The sequence below is a fragment of the Poecilia mexicana genome, unplaced genomic scaffold (genome assembly GCF_051168715.1).
Source record: "Poecilia mexicana isolate PSO_F unplaced genomic scaffold, ASM5116871v1 scaffold_2, whole genome shotgun sequence".
Taxonomy (NCBI): domain Eukaryota; kingdom Metazoa; phylum Chordata; class Actinopteri; order Cyprinodontiformes; family Poeciliidae; genus Poecilia; species Poecilia mexicana.
The window spans coordinates 58192169-58208143 of NW_028263371.1; the positions used below are offsets into that span (position 1 = coordinate 58192169).

A 15975-nucleotide genomic window follows, 5' to 3' on the forward strand; every position below is an offset into this window, starting at 1 on the left:
TTAGTTTAGTTAGATATTTGAAAAAAATATATTTTGTGTATATTTTATTCAAATTTCATGCTTTATCCATAGGACCTGTTTTGTCCCTATTCTCAAGAATCACTGTTATACAGCTGACTTCCTGTTTTATGTTGGGGTTAGCAATCTGACCATTAGCTTACCTGCTCTCTGGTTGATGCTCTTTCCTGCTCCAGATGATGGTCTGTACTTCTTATCCATGCAGGCAGCTAGTGTGTAAATTTTTAGGTTAGCGCTTTAGCATTTGTGCTAGCTTTGAAAACTTTTAGCGCACTTAGCTTCCTGTGATTCTACAGGATAAGCTCTAAAGGGCTAATTTACTTGGATGTTTTGTAAGCTTTCAGTTGAATAAATTATTAGTTTTGATTATCAACCTTTCACAATTCTGCTGATAACAGAGAAAATGTTTTGATTAACACTTTAGTACTAATGCTAACCCAACTATTAAGATTTCTTCAAGCAATTAGACGCTTATATGCTCTTATTTTGAAGTGGGTGAAGATTGTTTGCGCAGCAATTGTTCCTCTCTTGTTCTCTCTCTTTTACCCCCTAATAACTTTATTTTAAACTAACATACAGACAGTAGAGAGCAAGACATGGACATAAAATTACATATTTAAGGGAATTATTATGTAGCTTAGGTCAAAATTAAATTGGTGCTCAAGGTTGCAGTCTATAAACGACAGATATTAACATTAGCTTCCGGTAAGTACCATGTTGGTGTAGCGCTTTAGCATCAGCATAACTAATATTTACAATTGGAGCTTTAGGGTTAGCGCAGCTAGCTCTTTAGTTAGCGCTGCCCACCACTGCATGCAGGACCGTGTGTGGAAGCTGCTCATCCCACCTTCTTTAGACCAGACTTGTATTTTCACATCCTGTTTTTTTTAGTTTTTTTTATTCTTTCCACTTCTGCTTCAGCCTCACTGTGTCTAAATCCTTCTGCAGTGAAATCCAACAATGCAGTCCGCCACTTTCGGATCCCACACAAAGATGAGAGTTTTTATGTGGAGCAGACTCAGCAGTTCAGGTCTCTGGGCGACCTGGTGAACTATTACTGCAAACACAGCCTGAACGACATCGTCTCTCTGGGAAGTCCGTGCCACAAGGTAAAAAGGAGAAACGAAAGCGTTTCTGCTGCAGCCATGACGGTCTCCTAAAAATATCTGTTTCCGGTACCAGAAAAAGCCAAACATCGAAGATATCAACCACTTACTGGATGATTGGGTTCTCCCGAAAAGCGAGTTCACCATCGAGAACCAACTTGGCAACGGCTGTTTCTCGCAGGTCTTCCGCGGTCGCTGGAAGAACCACATCAACGTTGCCATTAAGGTCCTGAAAAATGGTAAGTAGTCAACCAAACAGATAATCTGAAGGCTGGTTTTGGGAAAAAGGTTGGAGGAAAAGGTGGTGAAGGGATTCAAAGCGCCTCCCAGGTCTGAACGCCGGTAGGCTACGTTCACACAGCAGGCGACCAAAAATCAACACTGTTCACCCAGAAACTGAACAACTCTGATCGATTCTCCTCCCAAATCAATAAAATCAGCTTCTTGTGTTTTTTTTCTGTAGAAACTCAAACATCCCCTGGGTTTTAGAAAATAGAAACAAAATGGCTAAAAATAATCGGTGTCTTTGGGTTTTACATTTCAAAACAACGTTGCAAAATGAAAATAGTTTTGCAACTGTTTTTTTTTTTTGGCTTTTCTGCTTTTAATACTTAAATTAAAAAAATAAAAAAATAATAAAAAAATCTGCGGTTTGATCTTTGATTCAACTATTAAATCTAAAATAAATGTTTTTTAATATGAAGCGGTACCAGAAATGGTGGAAGTCACATCGCACCCAAAAAAGGACATATGGGAGATTATTCCACTTTATAAATACAAGTATAAAGTGAAATATTTCTTTTAAATATTAATTTAGGAAAATAAAATTCTTGTAGTTTTGGCATTTCTATTTTCTAATTTAGTTTTAAAACCAAACATCAGATTTTTCATTTATATGGTTTTATTTTGAAGTGGGAAAAAAAACAACAAACTTAAATAGAAAGTTAGTGGTTTGTGTTAAACAATACTAAAAGTTTTTAATTTAATTTATGTTCTAATTAAACAAAGGAGGCATTTAGCAAGTTCTTTTGGAGCAGGAACAGATTGTTTTAACTACCAGGGAGAACAACTATAAATAAAGAGATGATAGTTTCACTGTCTGGCTTCTCTGTTCCTTTTTTCAGTCTGTTTATATTTGTTCCCTTGAAATTCTGTTTCTCACCAGACTCTGTAGACAACACGGAGTTTCACAGGGAAGTTGAAATCCTGAAGAGGCTTCACCACCGTCACCTGATCTCCCTGTTCGCCATTTGCACCGAATCATCGCCGTATTACATAATCACCGAGCTGATGGAGAAAGGCAGCCTGCTGCAGTTCCTCAGAGGTAAACCTCGGTCTGCGATGTCCAGGAACCTCATTTAAAATGCGCTGTTGTTTAAAAGAGTTGAAGGTTCCTGGGATTTTGGAAGAGTATCAAACCCGGATTACCATCCTTTGGTTTCAGGAAAAGAAGGACAAAATCAAGACGCTGCATCTCTGATTGACATGGCAACCCAGGTGGCTGATGGGATGTCGTACCTGGAAGAGCAGAAGAGCATCCACAGAGACCTGGCAGCTCGAAATGTGCTAGTAGGAGAAGACTACATCTGCAAGGTGGCCGACTTTGGGCTGGCACGACTCGTCAAGGTGCGCTGGTCGACAGGAAGCTGGGTTTTGTTGGTTGGTTTAGATTGAATGTACAGCCTTCGATGATAAAATGTTTTTGTCCAGGAGCCGTTTTACATCTCGGAAGAGAAGAAGATTCCCTACAAATGGTCGGCGCCTGAAGCCATCAGCCACGGGAAGTTCTCCATCAAGTCAGACGTTTGGTCTTTTGGGGTTTTGCTCTATGAGATTATGACCTATGGAAGTGTCCCATACCCAGGTTAGTGCAGCAATCTGCTCTTTCATGTTTACAGCACATCCAGCCCTGTTTGGTCCGCTTTAATCCAACTCCGGTCCGTTTGCGTAGACAGTCCGGTTCGTTTTGGCAGGTGTGACCAAAAAAGTAACTCTGGTCCGCCTGCAAACCTCTAAAGTCTAAAGTGAACTCTGGTGCGATTCAAAGCCACATGTGAATGTCAAGCGGACCAGAAACCGCTGCGAAAGCAGGCAGTGGACTACAGCGCAGGGCATTCTGGGTAAATACAACCAAAACAAAGTGTTAGCTTAGCGCTAGCTGGAGAAATGCTTTTTTTTAAATTTTTTTTTTTACCAAAGACAAAAGAAATCCTACAACCGCTAAAATCTGACGCCACTCCGTTTTTATTTTCATTTCGTGAAGGAAGTTGTGCTTACATGAGCATGGTTGACAGCGCTGTGGCACTGGCTCTGATTGGTTGTTTCTAACCAGGAGCGGTGTATTTCTGCAGATGGCAGTAGAACCACTGGCAGATTTTTTTCACAGATTATTCGTCTCATATTCTACTGTCAGGACAAAGTAACAGTGTGAACAAATGTATAAAACATTTAGATAAAAGTTACGTACTGCAGATTTAAAACCCGATGAAGTTCTTCAATAAAAATAATAACTTATGAGCCATTTTAGTCTCTCAGCTTAATTGACAAATAAAAAGCTTTTGGCAAAAAAACTGCAGACATTGCCACCAAGAATGAAGGACTTAGCTGTTTCTCCAGTCTGAGTCTAATGATTAAATGATTAGTGATGAAACTATGACCTCTGAAAGCCTGTGGAGCTCATTTCAGCGGCAGCTGTGGTTAAAAGTGATTGGCTATCACATGTTTGAGTGAAGAAATACAAGTTGCATCCGTTCCACAGAGCAGTTTCGCAAACTAAGATTAACTAATAATACTTGCATGTCACATAAACTATAAAACATCACAGGTTTCATGGAGTTTTGTTCAAATCAGCTTCAGTTAGAAACTATAGATTAGGCTGGCCTTCTGTCACCTCAGGAATATTTCCAGGACTAATGTCTCAGCATCAGAGAAACTCATCCAGGCTTTTATCTTTAGCCCCATTGATTACTGCAGCAACGTCTTCAAAGGTGTGACTAAAACAATCAATCAGAAGATCCAGATTGCTGCTGCTGGAGTTCTGACTAAAACCAGGAAGACAGAGACACCGCCTGGTCCTACAGTCCTGACATTAGCTGCGTTTCCATTGACCATATAGTTGCACAATTTGACATTTGGAAAATAAATTTGCTTAATTTATTGCACAAAAAAATTGGAACAAACTTCCAGAAAACTGCAAAACATCGTATTTTGGTATTTAACATAAATTTATATCATTAAACCACATATTTAATGTCATATTTAACATAAATAGCAATGAAAAATACAGAAAATAAAATCATATGTGTAACATTCAAAGGCTATCACACAAATGATAACTGAAATATTAATTTGTACCAAAAATTAAAACATAAATAAGAAAAGAGAAAATGAATCTGGTGGTTAAGATCAGACCAGCAGCTTCTGCTCTTATACATTAAATAAAATACAACAAATAAAACTAAACAAACTAGTTGTGAATAAATACAGCTCAAAAGCACAGTATTTATTATAACAGTTAAAAAATATGTAGAAAACACAGCAAATTTACACATTAAACTCTGCATATGAATAAATTTGTTGAAGATGTACGTTAAAATATAATACTTGTAAAGAAAACTATTAACTTTCCTCCCAGTCTACAATTACTCTTGAATTAATAGGAGCTACGACAACATTTAATTCATTTTTCTTTGGGATCAATAATGTATTTATGAATTTGAAAACTGCAAAAACACAAAATCTTACCAACTATTTTTAGTCTAATTTCCAGTGGAAACATGTTCGGACATTTGAAATAAGGAAAAAACTGACCTACAAGTAACTTTTCAGTAAAACAGAGGAGCTTGTTTTTGCAGTGAAAACCTAATCTGGTCCGCAGTTACCAACGGCAACAGAACAGGGGGAGGAGCTGTCAGTTACTGGTTGCTACGGTAACCGCCAACAGTCAAGAGCAGCAGAACCAACAACTTTTTGACTCAACAGAAAGAATCTGAAGAATAAATAAACAAAATGTTGACAAACTTCAAATCTAGAATATTTGAAGAAATGTCAAATTTGTGACTGATGTTTCTTAATGATGTGAAGCACTTTGAACTGCCTTGCTGCCACACTAATAAACCACACTGCTGCTGTAAGGCGTTTTATTTACGGGTTCTGCTGCAATCAGACGTGCAGAAACGTCAGATATCCTCACCACTTCTCCTTTCTCCTTCCTTCTCTTTCTCTCTCCCTCCAGGCTTCAGCAACCGCGAAGTTTACAACAAAGTCAAGAGCGGCTACCGGATGGAGGCACCCAGCAAATGCCCCGGCTTCATCCACAGCATCATGCTGAAATGCTGGCAGGAGCAGCCGGAGAACAGGCCCACCTTCAAAGACCTCAGGGACATGCTGGAGAGAAGCTCCTATGAGCTGGAGTCGCCACCAGGCGGCAGCAGGGAGCAGTGATCTGGACACAAACATGGCCGCTGCTGTGACAGAGAAGTGAAATACTGTAGTTTCCCGGCCAAAACGGAGACTGGACCGGCCGCTTTTACAGCTTTAAAGACGCTTCACATCATCACAACAAGAACAGAATCTAAATCAGGGGTGTTCAAAGAACGGCCTGGGGGCCATTTGTGGCCCTCAGAACAATTTTGGGCGGCCCTTGATTATTATTCAAGAATACTCTAAATTTGAAGTTTTTACTGATGGCAGGTTGTTTAAAAAAAAGGAAGATACAATTAAGATCTTAAAATGGAAAATGTAAGGGCAACACACAGTATTCACCCATGTTTTTGCTTCACTTTCCTGGAATTTAATGTAATTTATTAATAACAGGTACAAAAACATCCAGTGGCTTTTGCTAAAATTCAGGCTTTAGCCTGACCATTTAGTAAACCTGGCAAAACAAAACTAAAGACACAAAAACAAATCTAGAAAAAGATAACCAATCTGAAATATGGTTAGTTGTTTTAAATATGGCAAACATGCAAGATCCTCTTTTTCACTTAAACTGTGTAATAATTGTCAACAGAAATCTAACAATCACTGCAGAGTTACATTAAAATATGAGTTGATTTCATAATTTATTTAGCAGGCAAAAATAAAAAACAAAATAATTTATACAATTAAAATACTCAAAATGTTGTGGACCCTAAAATAGTGTCATGTTGACTTTTATGGCTCAAATGTAAAGTTTGGACCCTGCTGATCTAAACGTTGCTGAAAAGGCTACTGAATATTATTAAGTTTTTACACTACTAGTGGAGATGTTTAAAATGTGCAATAGGGATGACGCGTGTCGTCCAAATGTAATTAATGTCTTCGTTCCTACAGAGGAAACTGTAAATACTCTGGAGCTCATGTTCAAGTCTCACTGAAATGTTTTAGAGAATATTACAACTTTCAGATTGTGAAATAAATTTTAATATCAAGACAATCTGAGTTGCAGCCAGTTTTAAAGCAACCAGACGTATGTCCACATTTTTCCAAAACTTCATTTTGTGCCATTCAGAGTTGAACTGGGTGGTGAAATCTGGATCATTCTGGATGTGGCTCCAGTAAGCCTGAACTTCAAGAGTAACTAAAACCCAGATCAACTTTTTTTTAAAGATAAAATGTCTAAATTTGTCATTTAGAGCTCTATATTTATGTTTCTGTGCAAATGTTGACATTATTATGTAATAAAATAATAATGTAAAACTATCTCAGTGCTGCCCTCTTTGGGTTGAATGGTGGCTACTGCAGTTTAATTTTCCTTTTTGTTCCAGCTTGATGTTTGTCACACAGTAGAAATTTAACTTAAAAAAAAAAAAAAGTTGCTAGATCTGAAAAGTTGCTAAAGTAAAAAAGTCAAAGTTGTCCTGACCACACCCACGTTTAGCCCTGCACTTGGCCACGCCCCCAGCGTCTTCTGGCCCCGCCCATATGTCAGGGGGCGGGGCTTTGCTTCAAGGTCACAAACTCATTGTTGAATCTTGATTTTACAGATTTTTTTTATATATATCTTGAATCTCTATATTTAGTCACAATTTGCTTCTTTTTCAGATGGCCTACTTCATGTTGGCATGCAGGTTCTGTTTTAGTTGTTTCACTGCTGATAAAAACTTTGAATCGTCATTTTGATCAGTTTTTACATAATTGTTTAAATGTAGATTTTTTTCAGTTTCAAACTTTTTATTTTTTAATTCTGAGAGTAAAATCAAAGTAATATAAGTTTTTACATTTATAAAGTTTGTTTGATGAGTAGGATCAATTAGAATACATTTTTAAGTACTTTTAGATGACATTTGTGTGGAAAAGCAATGTATGAATAAACAATGAAAATTTAATTATCATTTGGTGTAATGTTCACAGTCGGCCAGTAGGGGGCGTCCTAATCTCACGGTACGATCCTCTGATTTGCTTTAACTCGCCTGAATCAGATAATTAGGTCATCAGCAGTGAAGATTGCTCTCATGTGCTTTGAACTTTTACCTTTTCTTTTTTATGTTTCCACTTTAAAAAATGTGAATTTTGCAGCAGATGTGAAATTATACAGAAAAATGTTGAAAAGAAACCAGACATTCTTATCAGGCATGAGGAGATTTTTCAGAGCCACAGTGCCGTATTTTCTGGTTTGTGGATATTTTGTGTGAATGCTGTTTTTTTTTTAACTGAAGAGAAAAAGGAGAGGATAAAATGTTTTCTAGACATCAGCAGCTACTTTTTACTGCCTCAGGAGTTACGCCCTCACTTCCTCCCTGACCGAATTCAAAATCTAACCTGCTTCTTTATTATGAACTGAGGCACTCCTCTTTATTCTGACTTTCCCCACAATGGGAAAGTCAGAATAATGGGGCTTTTTAAATCCTTTATTATGAAAAAATATATACAATTTCAACATTTTTACAATATGTACAACCAAAATAAAACAACTAAATCCAAACATGGAAGTCAAAAACATCAAATTAGACAAAATACTTTTAAAAATTAAATACCAATAATAAGTAACATCACTATGTGACACTGACTAATAAATGTGTCTCAACATAAATGTTTATTTAATCCAAGCTAATCCTGAACCTCAGCGCTTCCTTAACCAGGACTCTGGTATTTTCTGCCATTTATTTTCCCATTCAGCCATCTGCCGCTCCAGAACAGTCCAGACTTTGTGCTGCATCAGCATCTTTCTAGATGTTTGGGCTCAGCGCCAGCAGAGGCCGCTACATGAAACTGGAGTCTGCTGAGTCACGACACCCAGTTCACCCTGTATGAGCATTTAAACACGAAGCTGGTATTAATAACTTACAAACACCAATGGTAGAGACACCTCTGTACGGAAGAAGATTAGGGCCATTAAAAAAAACAAGGAAATCTGACTTTAATCTCAGAATTGTGACTTTTGATCTCATAAAATTGAGGTCACAAGTCTGCTAAAAATGTCAGAATTAAATTTGTGGATTATGAGAACTGAATTGTGTAATTTAAGTCAGAATTCTGAGAATAATTTAAAAATTCTGAGATTAAAATGATTTCCGAGAAAAAGCCAGAAATCAGGAAAAGAAAGAATTCTTTTATTTTTCCAGTGGCAGTATTTGTCTTCCGTACTTCTTTCAGCTGATGTTTCTGGCATAGGAACTAATCAGACTATACGACTAAAAGTTGTTAAATTAATACGGATTCATCCAATATGGCGTCCTTTAAAGACAGAGGCTTATCTTTTACTTTTATTCTAAGGAAATGAAAATAATCTCTCAGCATCCAGACATGCAGCCTGTGGTTTTAGTTTTATGTAGGAAATTAAAAGCAGTTTTTTTGGTTCTTGGTTGGTTTTATTTAGCATCTGCAAAGTTTCCAGGCTGCGCCGCCTTCATGCATCCTGCGTGTCTCATCACGTGTTCTGGGAGTGAGCGGCCCATGAACGAGGCCAGAGCCTTTTTTATGTCGGCTCCGGTATCCGGTGTCCTGACCTGAACCCGTTCATCATCACAGCTCACCAACTGTCAGGGGAAATGACCTCTGAACTCTGAACCTGCTTCAGCTTTTCACCACAAGACTACCGGCTTTGTTCACCAGTTAAACTCTTTTATTGATCTGTTGGTTTGTCTTAAACTCTTCTACGGTTATAAATCACTGATCCACCTGTCTGTCCTTTAAACACCTGGATTTACTGGCTTTTGTTCTTTTTTCCTCCAAATCATTTCCATCCAGGCTCTCTGTCATTTGCTGCCAGGCTTCAACATTAATCACAATATCATCTGCAAACAGAGAAAGCCGAGGAAACGCCACAATGATACCAACTGTTAGCAATACAAACAAGATCCGTCCGTCCGTCCGTCCGTCCCCGTCCGTCCGTCCGTCCGTCCGTCCGTCCATCCATCCAGAACTGGATGATTATACGATTATATTCAAGGTTATAGGGTCGATTCGTCTATCAGGGAAACCCAATCTCTGCTTCCTCAGACAGAAAACAGACAGTTTTTTCTGCAGGTAAAATATTTTCTGTTTATAATTTCCTGAAACAACTCCACATTAAAAAATTACTAATTCTCCACATTATTTTGCCTTCATGCTGATTTAAACTTTAATGGAAAGTATTACTGACTGTTAATAATGTTTGTGTCCATAAGCAGGTAGTAATTTTTAATCATCCGGATCTGTTTGCCTCAAAGTGTTTCCATTCATCAGCTGGAGTTTAACAACATAAAAACCTTTTCCAGTTTAAACCCTCAGACATTTCAGCCTTATTTGGATTTCCTGTAAAGTTCCCGTCACCTTTATGCAGCGTGACCTTTGTACAGACTAAAGTTTCTGCTAAAGCACATTAATGAGAGCAGGCCACACCTGCTTCATGCTCCATGTTAACCTGAATACTACACTGCAGTTATTCCGTACCATACTATGCTGCCGTATTCAGGTTAAACTCTCACTGTTTAAATGGTTCTGAGTTTTTGTTGTTCAGATGATAATTCATCTTTCTTTGTAATATAACGCAACAGAAAACCACTAAATGTTCATTTCTAATATATTAATGGCGACTTGTTGTTAGTTTTACACTCTGTGTGTAAAACTATGACATAAGTTTTTCACATTAATGGAGTCCCGTTTGTGAAGTTATACACTCAAAAACTAACAGCCTAACCTTTTCCTAAGTAAAAGGTTAGGAAACATTTAACATTTAGTTAAATGTTTACTTAACTAAATGTTAAGTAAATATTTAGTTTACTTGGGTGAAAAACAGTTTCATTTCGGACAGTTAAATTTTTACCTTGTTTTTTATTCATACATAAATGTCTCTGTTTCTAAAGAATTATTTAAAACAGTATTATTATTATTATTATTAAATATTAGCAAGCTATGTATTTAGTTTGGAAACTAAGTGTTTAGTTAGCAAGCTAAATATGGAGCTTCAAATTCCATTTAGCCAGCCATTCATCCTGCTAATAAGCTAAATATTTAGTCCCAAACTAAACATTTAGCGACAAACTAAATATTTAGTAAGCTAAATATTTACCGTATTTTCCGCACTATAAGGCGCACTGGATTATAAGGCGCACCTTCAATGAATGGCCTATTTTAAAACTTTTTTCATATATAAGGCGCACCGCATTATAAGGCGCATAAAATAGACATTACAGTAGAGGCTGGAGTTACGTTATGCATCCACTAGATGGAGCTCCACTAAATGGAATGTCAACAAAACAGTCCGACTCCGGTCGGCGAGGAGAGCCTTCCGCGACTGGGCCGGGGCGTGGCCGGATGATGGTCACCCTTCTCTGTTCTCGCACAGCATGTTCATGGAGAACGTGGTGCTAAATGACCTGCAGACGACCTGATTATAGACCGTCGGTAGGTAGATAGGTCAGTCAAACTTTATTAACAAACCAGCGTTCTGACAACTATCCCAGCATGCACTGCGCGCTTCTTCTTCTTCTACGGGCGAAAATGAAGTCGGCGGCTGCTTACCGTAGATACTAGACCTGTTGTGGCTCAATATCGGTCACAACAGGCGCACCGGATTATAAGGCGCACTGTCGGCTTTTGAGGAAGTTGAAGGTTTTTAGGTGCGCCTTATAGTGCGGAAAATACGGTAACTTTAAACTAAATAATTGGTCTGAAGCTAAATATTTAATTTGAAGGTAAATGTTTAATTAGAAAACTAATATTTAGCATCAAATTAAGTATTTAGTTTGAAGTTAAATATTTATTTAGCAAGCTAAGTATTTTTGTTAGAAAAGTAAATATTTAGTTAAGAAGCTAAGCACTTAGCCTCAAGCTAAATATTTTGCTCTGCTGTTTAGTTTGAGGATAAATATTTAATTTGCAACTGTGACGGTGAAAATATGGCTTTGAAAAATGATCCCCCATTTTTTTTCTCAACAATTTGTTATTTTTTGACTTTACAAACGGCGGCCATATTTATTGTTGCAATGATCTTTAAAATCAGAGCTGCTGCTACATTTCATTTGAACTAATGATAGGTTTTCATGCTGTTGTTTTGTTACAGAGGGATGATTTGAGAGTTTTGTCTCTTTGTGCTCATCCAGGCCTGAGCAGCACTGCTGTGAGTGAAACTCTGAGGTTCAAGAAGACGAGGAAGAGGCACGTGAAAAGCGTCCGGCTTCCTGATCAAGTCTGAGTCTGTGTTGTGGGGAGGGGAGGAGACACTTCACTGCTCCGGGGAGAAAAATTAAAACACCCAGACAGAAAATAACCAGCTTTCCTCAGGATCCTGCATCTTCCTGCTGATCCTCTCTGACCTGCCCAGCTTAAATTTCAGATTTTAACTCTTGTTTTTGTTTCCTCTGGAGTCATTTCTTCCTGTCCTGCAGGATCCCAGAAAAGTGCCTGAAAAAGGTGGGAATTGTTTCTTTCCATGCCGATGATTCTGTTGTGTTTGCAGAAATTTAACTGCAGGAGTTAACATAATGTTCCTGTGCTTTTTGCTTTAGAGAAAATACAAATATAGAAGTATTATATTGATAAATCGCATCTAGAGGCAGAAACGTATCTGACCTAGAATTTATTTTTTACTCATCTAGTTCTTGGTTTGCAGCTGCCTGAAGCGGGAGCATCACCTGTTGCAAATGTCTCACACCCAAAGCGCTCAGCGTTGAGCGCTGTGTTAAAATAGAAGCAACACAGCGCAGTGAAGAGTCAGTGTGATGCAATATTGAAAACAACAGAAACAAGCAGCTAGACCTCAGGTTCTGCTGTTACAACACCTCTGACTAAAACATTGACCGTTTTCCACCGACCTTTAACCTGAGTTATGTTTTATAAACCCTATCAGCTTCATAAGCTAAACTTATGAGATTATAAAAACCCCATTGAGTGATTTCAGTCAGAGCTCAAATTAAAAAATCATTTACAGAATTTTAAAAGAGAATCAATGCTTTTGTATGGAGCAAAATTGGGGCCATGAAGTTTGTGCAAAAGAAACAAAAATTTAAATTGGAAAAAAAAATTGAAACTGAAAAATTATTCTGGAACTGGGAAAAAATGTTTGAAACTGGAAAAAATTAAGTGAAAAAAAGATTTAAAACTGGAAAAGTTAAAAAACTGGAAAAAAAATCAAAGCTGAAAGTTTAGAATCTGAATTAACTAAAATAAGTTTTTTAGAAGCTGAAAGTAAAGATTTGAAACTGGAAAAAGCTTCAACTATTTTTTTTAGCTACTTTCCTGTTTTTTTTTTTTTTGTTTTTTTTTAGCAAACTTTGACTTTAATTTATCTCCATACTTCTGCTCCATTTTAGACCTGATCTTGTTAGTTTTTCATGGATTCATGGACAGATTTGTTGTCAACATGCTGCAGTTTTTTATCAGATACGGCAGAAGCACTGAGAACACAGATCATGTTCTCTGTGTTTTAATCAACCGTTTTGGCTTTTTATGTGCAGCAGCTGAAAAATGCATCACAGCTACAGAAAATTCCTATAATTTTTCCAGAATGTTTCCCGTCCAAATCTGATTTGGTTGGTGAATGGTGAACTGTTTCTGCCTGACTTCATGTTCAGTGAGATTTGATCGGAGGTCAAAGTGTTTATGGCTTGCTTTTCTTGCCCGGCTCCTTTCTAAGACTTAATTGCGTTGCTGTTTGCTGACTGAGCAAATCTTCTTGGGATTTGTGCCATTACACGGATTACCGCAAACTTGTTTCTCTGGCTGTTTTTTTACCCAACCTCTTCCCATCAAACACGAGACGCGCTGCAATTAGCTCAATAAATGATTAACAACATGTATCAAGTAATTATTTACTACCCTTACTTAAAAAAATACAATTAATTCAAAATTAGACTTGTTTTGGTTCTGCAGACACAGTGTAGATAAAGTAGGAGTTCAAAATACACCGTTAACATTTCTTATTGTCGAAGGAGCAGAAAAATCAGCAAAAGGGATCAGAGTGATTGATCCATCAGTAACGTCTCTCCTTCAGCCTGCATCCGTCTCCATAGCAACCTGCATCCATAGTAACCAAATACTGCCAAACTAAATATTTAGTCAGCTAGCTAAATACTTAGCTACAAAATAAATAATTAGCTTCAAACTAAATTATTTGCTCTGAACTAAATATTTAGATAGTAAATGTTTACTAGCTAAACTGAATATTTAGTTTGAAGCTAATTATTTAGCTCCAAATTATACTAAAACTTTCACCAGCAAGCTAAATGTTTAGCCCCAACTGAAATATTTAGCTTGAAGCTTCAGTTCTGGTGGTTTGGGGATCTGGATGAAGCTTCAGACAACAGAAACATTTAGTCATTTCAACTAAAACATGCTGTGTGTTGAGCCACCAAAGTGAAAATGTGCAGCAGGAAGGAGGACAGCGACAGCCGAGTGTTGATATGAAACAGCTGTTATGGTTCTGCTCGCTCATGCCAGTGGAAAAACGTTTCTATTTTTACCCCAGTGACCTCTGACCTACAGGCCCTTCAGATGTAGGTCTCAGCAGGACATCAGCGCCTGGCTTTGTGTCTGAGTGGTGTAACGTCCTTTTTCACTCACACACGGCTCCGATTTGACTGAACGGAGGCATTTTGATAAAACTACAGCAGAATCATCTCAGATTTAGCAGATTTGTTAAACAGACTGGGTTCTTCTGCACGACTGCAGGGCAAAGGTTATGAAACCTGTGGAGATCTTCCAGCTGATCCAGACCTATTTTAAGATACACAACAAACAGAAATGCAGGTCAAAAGGAAAATCATTAATTTATGCTATTTATTAAAAGTTTTTTTGTGGCTATATTTAGTCACTTTAAAGACAAAAAGAATCGGTATCAGAGTATCAGGTATCAGATTTGTGTATTTGAGGCAAAGAGCTGATTTTTTAAAATTTCTTTTTTTGGAAGTTATTAAAGGTGTTTTTCAGTGATGTTATCCAACAAGGTGAAATGGCACTAAAATAATCACGATTTCGTCACCAAAACAAACGTTTCTGTCTCTGTTACCAGAAAAAGTTCCTTATCTAAAGCCGGCTGCTCGGCACTGAATGTCTGACCGAACATAAGCAAACAGAAACCGCATGTTTTCTGAACTTTGACCCCAGATCTGCAGTTCCTCACAGACATTCCTGCAAACGCTCCGGCTGGAGAACGCTGAGGAAGTGGATGTGTTTTTGTTCGGTCATGCAGTCGCTGCGTGCGGTCCAGTCCACAGAAAGGGCGAAAGATCAGAACAACAAACGGCGATGTGGCAAAATAAACGGCGCTGCAGCTAATAATAGCAGCAGGAGAGCAAACTGTTCCTGTTTGACCTGGAACGAATCGTTTCCTTTGTTTGCTTTTCATCTGTTTGGACTTTCAGGTGAGATCAGATTAGGGCTGAAACGATTCCTCGAATGATTCGAGTACCTCGATTACTAAAATTCCTCGAGGAAAATTTACCTGTCTCGAAGCTTCGTTAATTTATGTTTTATTAGTTAGCGCACCGTGTTCCGGCCGGGACTTCATTTGCGTTGCGCGGAGCTCTCACTTCCGCCTCTGAGTTGTTGACAAAAGCTAAGTCTCAGCGGCATAAAGTCCAATCTTCAAGATTGGCCCGTGGGAATTTTATTGATTGATGATAATGCCCGACTTTTTATCGTTTTTGGGGAACCAATAAGCATCCTTAAAATGACTGGGGGAATGCCTGGAGTACGGCAGCATTTCTCCTCCGGGGCTGCTGGTTGAAAGCGAACGGCAGGAAGAGCGCTGAGGTGAGCGGATAGCCTGAACAGGGCGGGCGGCTGAGTAGCTGATGCTTACCGTGTAAATGTAGCTTTACCGACGAACCGCACAATAAATTTCATATCCCGGTCTGAAGAAACGGGTGGCGGAGCGCATCGTACATGGCTGGTAGATGAGTTTCTGAGTGTGACCAGTGAAGGTGTCGTAAATATCCCGTATTGCTTCCCCCCGTGTTCGTCCCCCGGTCTAACGGTTCGTCAGTCCGCTGGTCTATTTCCTCCCCTCCACCCCATCTTACGTTCGTTCATTCGCCCTCTCCTCCCACTCCAGGCGGCATTTCCCGTATTTTCAAACCCAAAGCGTGACAGGTTAGGTGGCAAGGTGAGTTTAATTAATCTATTAAACTCACTGAAGATGAATACATGAACTAAAAGCTGGATTGTAGACATTTTTATAAGCATATTTGTGAGCCTGCCTCTTTGTTATTAAATTCAATATAATTTCAGATTTTTCTATAACTTTTCTTCTGGTTAACTTAGAAAGTGAGCTATTATTGTTACAGGTTAGTTTTCTAAACTACAATAAAGCAACTGTTAGGGATGCTCAAATATGAAAAATTGGACTGATATTGATATCTGATAGTAACACCGGTATTATGCCAGATTTACCAATATTTCATTTTATAATTTTTTTTATCCGATTACTCGATTAATCGTAAGAATAATC

The 15975-nt window shown here is 38.2% G+C and overlaps 1 protein-coding gene and 1 long non-coding RNA gene across 2 annotated transcripts in view; both read left to right on the forward strand.

Moving 5' to 3' along the window:
- ptk6b (PTK6 protein tyrosine kinase 6b) overlaps positions 1-7432 on the forward strand; it is a 12524-nt gene extending 5092 nt beyond the window's left edge. The window contains exons 3-8 of the mRNA XM_015010763.2: positions 967-1127; positions 1201-1363; positions 2290-2448; positions 2569-2750; positions 2835-2988; positions 5359-7432. Coding sequence (XP_014866249.2) covers positions 967-1127; positions 1201-1363; positions 2290-2448; positions 2569-2750; positions 2835-2988; positions 5359-5567 — 1028 coding nt within the window. The 3' untranslated portion in view covers positions 5568-7432. The remainder of the gene's footprint in view (positions 1-966; positions 1128-1200; positions 1364-2289; positions 2449-2568; positions 2751-2834; positions 2989-5358) is intronic.
- A 4284-nt stretch (positions 7433-11716) lies between these two features.
- LOC148161001 (uncharacterized) overlaps positions 11717-15975 on the forward strand; it is an 8069-nt gene continuing 3810 nt past the window's right edge. The window contains exon 1 of the long non-coding RNA XR_015762329.1: positions 11717-11939. This is a non-coding gene — a long non-coding RNA (uncharacterized LOC148161001). The remainder of the gene's footprint in view (positions 11940-15975) is intronic.